The 9,889-nt window shown below is 33.5% G+C and overlaps 1 protein-coding gene across 1 annotated transcript; it reads left to right on the plus strand.

Annotated features, from left to right (window-relative positions):
• Nucleotides 1–167: 167 nt before the first annotated feature.
• On the plus strand, nucleotides 168–8,918 carry LOC132547640 (etoposide-induced protein 2.4 homolog). The gene is made up of 10 exons (XM_060211428.1): nucleotides 168–195; nucleotides 1,036–1,408; nucleotides 1,933–1,993; nucleotides 2,474–2,540; nucleotides 3,167–3,288; nucleotides 3,583–3,699; nucleotides 5,643–5,754; nucleotides 6,647–6,758; nucleotides 7,506–7,580; nucleotides 7,777–8,918. The coding sequence occupies exons 2-10, from the start codon at nucleotides 1,215–1,217 to the stop codon at nucleotides 7,949–7,951; spliced, it is 1,035 nt and encodes a 344-aa protein (XP_060067411.1). The 5' UTR covers nucleotides 168–195; nucleotides 1,036–1,214; the 3' UTR covers nucleotides 7,952–8,918.
• Nucleotides 8,919–9,889: the final 971 nt, after the last annotated feature.

Below are 9,889 nucleotides of genomic sequence, written 5' to 3' on the forward strand. Positions count from 1 at the left end.
CAATTACTTTTGTATAACAAATGCAGCATGTATTACTTACAATGAGATATAGGAAACTTATATTTGAATTAAATGCGAATATTTTAGTTCAAAATAGCGGCGAAACAATTGAAATTTAAACTATATTTTATAAGGTGGTAAGCGATATGCGCAGTAGCAATGCGCAGTAAATGCCATTTCACAGAAAAAAATGACGTAAGTTTCAAATGCTTTCACTACTTACTACGCCTATTTCTGTAAGACTGACGCTGAAAATCTGAAATATCACAGAATTTCACAACCACTGATTTCTATGATAATGTGTCTTTTTCTCAATGTCATTTGATCGAGGCTTGCATTATTGTTATACATCTATTTTCACTTTTGCTATATGGACTGATGGCATACACACGTATTTTATAGTCGGTATTCCCGGAACACATCGACTTATGACGACTTCACAAGTTATTGTATTTGCTATCTTTGTTTACTTATTATTGATGAGTGCCTTTCGCTTGTTCTTTCACTTTGTTGTATCGTACTGATTTTTTAATGTGCGATGTTCATTTCATAACTAAATGACTAGAAATTTTGTTAGCAAAGCGTTTTCAGTGCTTTGTCATTTATCATTAACAGACAATGCCTAAGATCGAGCGCAATATCATCAGCATTTAGTTAGGTCCTGGTGTCTTAATAAACTGTTACATATTTTTCTTATTTTCTCTAGATATTTGTTGAAACACCACATTTGTGCAAATTGAATATAAGACATGCTCAGTAATGCTCAAAGGTACTATGGTAGCTCTATACATGGATGGGATTATCTACTTGCCTTTATACAACTGCTCTATAATACTTACTGTATCTTACTGTTCTGTGTTTTTGTATTTCCCTCACCACTTAAACTGCATGTTAGATGAACAGGAAAACAAATATACATTGATCCTGATTGGTTGAAATATACTTTCACGATCAAGTTTTGGGTATTATGGGTTTCAATTTTCAATGTATATGGTTTATATATATGTTTCTAATTTCTAACTTTTTTATTTTCAGAATCACACTGATCTGAAAACTTACAAAGGCACTCAGGTGATATAATATCATAAGAAAATGGCTGTGGCTGATTGGAATTAATGTTAAACCTATACATGATAAGAAGTATGTCAGGGAGCTAAATTGCCACATTGATATTGAAGAAGTTGTATAAGTAATAATAACAAAAAAGTCGAAAAATGGCGGACAACTTTCATGACATCCTTTATGAAATTATAAATGGTTTACAAGATGGAATATTAGGAACTCTGAAGATTCAAAAACTTGGAAAAGCAGAGAGTGAAGAGACTTTGAGGAAGGATCCAGAGCCCATGACAACATTGGCAAGGAGGAGAGCAGAGCGCAAAAAAGATGAAGTGCAGCACAAAAAGAAGTATGTTTATGTTTATATTGCTATATTACAACAGATATCAATAACAATATCAATAAACTGTGGTAGGAAATATCCTCTAAGATTGTCAAACAAGCATTCTTATTATAATTATATGAGATATTGAAGTACTTGTGTAGTATTGAAAACCCTTTTCCTAATAGATGCCCTAGTAATCAAGAAAACAGATGTTGTAAGAAAAGTCATTGTTAGTTTCATGTATAATAAGATAACTTTCTATTGATTTCTTTATTCCTGATTATTTTCTTTTATTGACATAAAAAGTTCTTTCTGTAATTAAGTATATCGGTATTAACTCGGTACATGGTACAGGATTGACCTAGAGCTCTGAACTTTTTAACATTCCTTCATATTGTCATGCATACCAGTATGTAACTACATGTAAAACACTATTCTATTTTTATCATAACAGATCACAATTTGTATTATTTCAAAAAATTGCTTTTCTACATTATTTCATCAAAGCTATTATTTGTCTTCACTTCATCTATGGTTATTTGTTTCAGGGAGCCAAAGATCATACAAAGGATTGTTTTGTGTTGTGCATGGAATGGTGGTATCTCTTTGGTATGTCACATATCAGTTGTTTCATTTTCTACTACTGTGTACAGTGATGCATGTGATATAAATGTTAAAGAAAAAATGTTATGAAAGAAAGACCATTAAATGGAATGTTTTTCTATTTATTTAGTAGAACCATGTAATTATATACTGGAGAACAGGGTTTGATACTTGTCAGAGCTATTGACAGTAATGTAGCTTAAACAGATCATTCTAGTTGGTGAAAAGGACAAAAATACATACTGTTAAGAAAACAATTTCATGAAAAAGACTTAATAGCTTATATTTAACACTTATATCGTTTACTGGTAATTGTTTATGAAGCCTTTGTAAAAATTTAGTGGTTTGAAAATTTCATGAAGATGTTAACAGAATTAGGAAGACAAGAAAAAAACTCATACAATTTTGATAACTTTTTATCATGTAACACTGAGGAATATAAGGCTTGAAGATACAGAAAATAATTTTGTTGTTTCAATTTTGCAGATGAGCATCCTGTTGTTCAACCACTTGTTGTTGCCAGTTGTTCAGTTGATCATTGCTGGTATCTTCGGTAAGACTCTTACACCCAATTGATTTTGTAATAAGCCCAGCACAGTTGATGAGTTCTTCTTACTCAAAGTCAGTGGCTAGGTTTATTACAGGACAGTGGTATCTGCAATATATTAAGTTTAATGGGCTTATAATCAGGTTTTGGCTTATTGACATATAAATATGGTAACAATATGTAGTAATTGTTCTCAAAGAGTATAAAATATATGCACTTCATCAATGAAATAAGCAATAGATACAGTGGTAGATGATTGATAATAATTGTATTTTTTGGTCAGTTTTCTCGCTGTACATGCCCTGATCATGGAAGTTGCTAGATTATCTTGAGATAATCACCCTATAAAAAACACAATTAAAAACGAAAATAATTTGAAATCAATAGAGATTTAGTCACTTATTCAAATAATATCTTAAAAGTTCAGTTGGGTACTTCACTTGAGCTTTGATATTCAAAAGTTTTCAGAGCAAGTAACTAAATGATAAATATATATAAATACTGGTAGGTAGAATCAATTTCAAGTGTCACCATAAGTTTGATACTAGACTTTTGCCTATTTGGTTGAGGACTTCATAAGGTTAAATAACAGTTGTTTTAAGTATAATACACTGTACAATGTTGGTCTGCAGGAGGGTCGGGGAGCAATAGTGTATGGAATTGGATTGGACCAATTCTCTCATGGACCTTCAGTGCCCTCTGGATCTTGCCTATATTTGTCCTCAGCAAGGTCGTCAATAGTCTTTGGTATCAGGTAAGTAAGATATATATATAGGTCCTCACAGAATGTTTTTTCCTAATGGTCAATAGGTAAATGTAAATGTATGGTATCATCTGCTAAACGGTGTGGAAACTCTCATTCCTTTCTTGTGATAAAAATCACTGCATGCTTCTGACCTGGTCAACTTTATTAAAGGTAAACCATTATGATCAGTTGGAATTCTCTCCTCAAAATTACTCTTAGCATTTATCTTTACAGTTCAGAGAAAGACTGATAATTTTGTGGGTAGCATTGATGGTCATGGAAACTTGTGGTTCAATTTTACAGGATATTGCTGATGCTGCCTACTTTCAATACAGAGGAAAACCTAAGCAGTTCAACATCAGCAGTCTTATAGCAGACATCAGTTTCAGTGTGCTGCTTCAGGCTTTATTCCTCATACAGGTTTGTCAAGAAGCTTCGGTAATTTATGTTGATTTGTCTACTTTTAAATATTATAGTCCAGTACATGCCATCAAAAACAACTGAAAAATAATGTCTTGTCCAAGAATGCAACCAACAGAGCAGAGGTCAGTTAGTTTCACAGCTTCCTGAGTAATACCACACCACCTCCTAATTATGAATAGTTGGACCTCACATCTTGGACCTCAACATGCAAAATCCAACACTCTTGACTGAGATATCACAGCACATCAAATATGAATGAATATGAGAAAAGTTAGTTCGAAATTCAATATGATTTCCCATAGGACAGACAAATATGGTGTGTCCATTCAACACACCAATAAGGCACTGTTGCTAATATCAAAATGTTTAATTTCGTCAAACTTGATATTTATGTTGTCTAACTTTTGTTTTTTTTTGTTATACCTATAATGGTTCAGTAGACCGTGGATAGTATAGGTGCCAATAGTCCAGAAAACTAACAATCCGGACAGCAATGCTTGAGAATGGATTTCTGTAACATTAATCATACTCCTCAGTCTGGAAATTTGAATTTTGGTTCTGGATATACGTTTTAGGAATCAAACAGTCCTTTTCTTAGTAATATTCCCCAGATAGTCTTGAAAGGTTTGCATCACATGGAGAGTTTTGTTGTGCTCAGACAGTCATGTCACGGGTGTACTCCCTGTTGATTGCTTTGCACAGTCATAATGACTGCTGCTATCTAATCAGCTCATGCATTCACCTGTTTATGTTGTGTCAGTTTTATGCAATATACTTTTGTTATAGCGATAGGTTTGTAACCACAGTATGAATTGCCAGAATAATACATGGTAAGGAGTAGTCTTGTTTTGTAGATTTGGAGAGTTAATACAATATTGATCCATAACATCTTTAATTTTAATTATCTATTTTTTTTTTTTTGTTTTTTGTTTTTTTTTTGGATGTAAACATTTTTTGTCTGTTTTTCGCAAACTATAATGATAAAAGTAGTCAGGAAATAAAGGTTACTTTTAAGGAAATTTGATTATCACGTCTGGTACATGGTCTATCACACTTATGATTCTTAAACATAGTTAACACCGCATTAGCAATTCCTGTGCTGTCAGTAATATTCCTTGATTTTGAATGGAGAGAAAAAAAGATATGTAAAAAAAAAAAGAAGACATTTGCCTTGTATTGATCACAGAGACGATCAGGAAAATAGTATGACAATATCGTATTAATTTGTGCATATCATTTTCAGAAAGTATACTTTGTCAAATATTTTGAGTAAATAATCACTAATGTTCTTAAGCAGGTGTTTAAGAATCGTCTGTGAAAGTGGACTTCAATGAATTGACAACTTTTATTTCTTCAATTTTACATAATATGTGTATTGTAGTTAAAAATACACATTAATAACTCATGAATGGACACTCATTTATGCAATAAATGTTGTGTGTAGAACATAAATGCTCTTGGGAATTAGTTGCAGTGTCCTGTACGTTATTGTACCAAGGGAGGTAACTCAATTCATTGTGGCAATTTGGATAAATTCAGCAGTCGGGGAAATTTGCATTCTAAACGACTTTTACCCAGAATGTTGGTGTTCAGGTTATTGAGGGACCCCTGTACATCTAAACAAAGAAACAAAAAATAGTGATTTTCAAAGACACTAGATATTTTTTTATTTTCATCACATTTCCTATGAGGTAGCAAGGGGGTACAATGGTAAAACTCCTTTAACCTAAATACCAAGGGTTTAATTCTCCAATTGGAAATTAAAAAGTATATGGTACCTGCTCAACCATGGTGGGTTTTCTGTCAATATTTTGGTTTTCACCTGCATTGAGATCCAATTTTTATTCTGTCCAGTCCAATCAGAGAGGTTTATTAACTTAATATATGACATGATTTGCAGTTTTTGCAAAATAAAGAAAGCTTATATTTTTTACACTCAGGGTACACTGTTCATGTTCCTGCCAATTCCTGCTGTAGGACAAATTATTGGACACATTCATATGGCTCTTCTCTACTCACTATACGCTTTCGAGTACAAGTGGCTAAATATGGGTATGTATTGTGATGTCATTTGTTAATTACTGAAGGTGAAAGTAAAATTATAAAATGTGTAGGTGAAATTATGGAAGGACAGATTTTAGAGCTAAAATAATAGAAAGACTTAGATCAACTTATTCAAGTTCGAAGGTGTAATGAACGAAGGTTAAAGGAAATTTGTATGTTCAATGTAAAGTGTAGAAGAACTACAGGACTAAGAGAATGTGAAAGGTAAAATTAGTGAATGTGAAAGGTAAAATTAGTGAATGTGAAAGGTAAAATTAGTGAATGTGAAAGGTAAAATTAGTGAATGTGAAAGGTAAAATTAGTGAATGTGAAAGGTAAAATTAGTAAATGTGAGATGTAAAATTAGAAAATGTGAAAGGTGAAATTAGAGAATGTCATATGTAATATTAGATAAGGTCAAAGGTTGGATTATTGAAGGTCAGAGGTAAAACATTGCACATGAAATACTATGTCTGCACACTATTCATACAGCATTGATATTTTGAAGAGTTCTGACACATGATGTATCACACATTTGAAAGATCTGGAGATCAAAGTGAAATTTTTACTTTACCAATCACATAAACATCACATTCCATGATGTTTCTGTGATTGGCAAAGTCAAAACTTAAGATATTTTTGACTTCAGATCTTGATTCTGGATTGCTTAATGATTGAGATAAGAAATGTAGACAGATAGCGGGTGTACTTAAAAATGAAAGGTGATCAGAAAGTAATTCAGTGTATATCTTCGGAAAAATGAGAGTAATTTAGAATGACCTTTCTGTTGATAAAAGATCTTAAATTGAGGAATACATCAAATATCACTACAGAAACACCGGCTAAAAACAACTTCAAATATATATATATACATAGGATTTTTTATGCGTTTCTTATTTAGGTTGGGAGGTACACAAACGGTTGAGCCACATTGAGAACTGCTGGCCGTATTTCTTTGGCTTTGGTCTTCCTATGGCAGTGTTGACTTCTCTTCATCCCTCGGTTGTCATCAGGTATGTTGTTTTCAATCAAGTATGGCTTCAAATTTATTTTTTTTGTCAACAATGTTTTTTTTTTATCTCAGTTTCAGTTCAGATTCAGTTTTCAATTTCGTCTATTAGTTTCCTGTCTCCATTTTATTAGGTCGCCTGAGCCGAAGGCTCGTGGTGACCTATTGCCATCATGATATGTCTATCGTCTTGTGTCGTTAATTTTTCACATATTCGACTTCTTCTCAAGAACCACTTAATGGATTTTGACCAAACTTGGCACAAAGCATCCCCATGAAAAGTGGCTTCAAGTTTGCGAAGAAAAAAGGGTGTGGCCCCAATAGGGGCCCCAGGAGGGGGGAAAAGGGGAAACTTGATACAAATGTTCTACACAAGGTCCTGGCAAGTGTTTTAACTTTTTTGGGGCAATTCAAAATCCAAGATGGCCACCCTGGCCTCTGTTTGGCTATGACATTATGGACTTCCTCTCAAGAACCATTGGGTGGGTCATGTTCAAACTTGGTACAGATGTTTTACACATGGTCCTGCACAAGTGTTGTTACATTTTTGCAACATTTTAAAATCCCCAGATTATTGACATATATTCCTCAGGTGACCGTTAAGGCCCCTTGGGCCTCTTGTTTCATGTACATTATAGAATTGTTATTCTTTTGCAGGTTTTTTTTTAAGAATATTACATTTCCTGGTTAGTATTTCAGTGGATGTAGAGTCTCATTTTTAGTGGACATACTTTTTCTGTTTGTTTTTCAGTGGATGCATATTTTCCATTTTATTTCCTGTGTTCATCATTAGTGCGAACGAGGCCAGTGAACCAAAAAGGATTTGGTGAGTGCTACAGAACATAATATATGAAGAGATTAGAGTCAGTTCAAGGTTTTTAAACTGCACTTGAAGATGTGTATTATTTAAGAAAATCCAAGATTAAAACTTATTGTTATCAAACTATTTTTCATTTTTTTTTTCATTTTCTACATTAAAGCTTTATTCCAATTGAAAAATTTATAAAAACACTTTTTTTCAGTTCGTTTCCTCTGAAGGTATTTGCTCCTGTTGTTGCCCTGTCTAATGCCATATTTCGCCGTGCCACTGTGGGCAGTACAAATATTTCATCAGGACAATCCAAACCGGGGGTGCCACCTACTGGTAAACCAAGGAAACGTGTTGGGATATCCCAATACAGCCAAGAGTGCAGCTGATGATTTACTTTTTTAAATGTTTTTTATTCTCAATGATATTTGAAAGCAGAAACCATTCATACCCATTATGAATCCTGTGCAGTAATTACACTGGAAGTCTTCTGTGTGTAGATGTATGGAAAACACGTGTTGAGGTGACCCTCATATTCCTGATTTGATATCGTAACAGAGGTGATCATGATTTATTTCAGTGCCTCTACCAGGGATCGAACCTGGGACCTCTGGCTTACTAGTGTTATGCTCAAACAATAGAGCTAAAACTGTGGTTAGAATTTGCTATTGTAACAAAGCATATAAGTGTGTGATTCATTCTGAATAATTATGACATGAGATACACCGTTTCTAGGAAGCCTTTATATTCTTGCATACAAAATGACTTGTTGTTGAAGAATTAGACAAGAAATGTATTTGGAGATTTTTACTAGTTTTGCTGTCAATACAATTTTTAGGTCATCTGACCAAAGGGTCTGATGACCTATTGCGATTGCCTTTTGTTCGGCGGCGTCCGTCGTAAATATTTTCAACTTCTTCTCAAGTTCTACATGTCTCATTGAGCTGAAACTTATCTGAAATGATCATGACATGATCCTGACCAAAATTTGTTAATTTTGGGTTGGTCCGAAATCCAACATGGCTGCCATCTTGAAAAAACATTTTCAACTTCTTCTCAAGTTCAAAACTTGAAATGTTGTATTTTATGTCAGATGACCGTTAAGGCCCATGGGCCTCTTGTTCAACTGTAACTGTATACTGGTATAGATAGTGCTACCAATTGGAAATTTAGGGTTGTTGCAACACTCTCTCCTTCCCTGATTGTATCATGTACTGTTAGCTATAATTTATTTCATAACTGTTTTTGAGACATGATGATGTCGTGATATGTTTGTACCTTCTCTTAAATTTGTGTGAAAATAAATATTTCATGATTTATAAATGTAATGCAGTATTAAAATACTATTTACAGGCAGACATTTTTGTTATCTGTGTTCATAATCATACAATATTATTGATGTTGAAGGCATTGGGTATCTGTTGAAAGGTGTTGATGGGAGATTTACAGTCTCACAGTAATGAGACTTCTGTGAGGATGGATACCAGGGTAAGAACAGTCAAAAAGTAAGATAGATGATGAAAAAAAATCTGTTTGTTAACCAATACATCAGGTAACTGAGGCTGTCTCTGTATTTTGTTTTCATGTCCTTGTTTTGTTTTCAGTTACGAAAGGCAATGTAAGTTAGCTCCAGCATTAGTTCTATTTGACAAATTCTTTGACGAGTAGACAATCGAGGACTTGACAGTTTAGTAGATCAGATATCTTGTAATACTTTCCACCGTATATAAATATAAATATTTAAATTTTATTAATTTTTCAATGATTGTGGATCAAGCTATCAGCTTATATTAAGAACTGTGCAAGGGGATGGGGGTCGAGAGGGATGGGGGGTGTTCTTATGGTGGAAGAAAATTGACTACCCAGGGAAAACCAGGTGACCTCTGACCTTTTCATATCCAATCATATCTTGTAAGTCATTTTGTCTTAATGCATTTTCTTTAAAGTGATTGATGAAAAGTTAAAAAAATTGTTGCACAGTTCGAATTATGGAAGTAATTTGAGGACAATACTACGTAAACATGCATAATGAGTAGGATGTTACATTTCGAAGGATGGAAGACTACTTTCCTCTGGTCTAGTGATGGTTTTATGAGTAGACATGTTCTTTGTATAATGTCAGAGTCATTAGTTCACAAAATGGTAGTGAGATTTTCATTTTCTGATATACAATTTGTATTTAGTTTCACATTGTCTAGGAACATTTCTCAAACATTATATGAGGACATTAAATTCATAGAAAAATCTGAATTTCATTTTGAGTAACTTTACAAATTTTCTAGACCCTTCAGCCATATGATAGTTCCAAGTGATGCTCAAAGAGCCTA

The sequence above is a fragment of the Ylistrum balloti genome, unplaced genomic scaffold, assembly GCF_031769215.1.
Source record: "Ylistrum balloti isolate Yb309-2 unplaced genomic scaffold, AGI_CSIRO_Ybal_v1 Utg369614, whole genome shotgun sequence".
Classification (NCBI taxonomy): domain Eukaryota; kingdom Metazoa; phylum Mollusca; class Bivalvia; order Pectinida; family Pectinidae; genus Ylistrum; species Ylistrum balloti.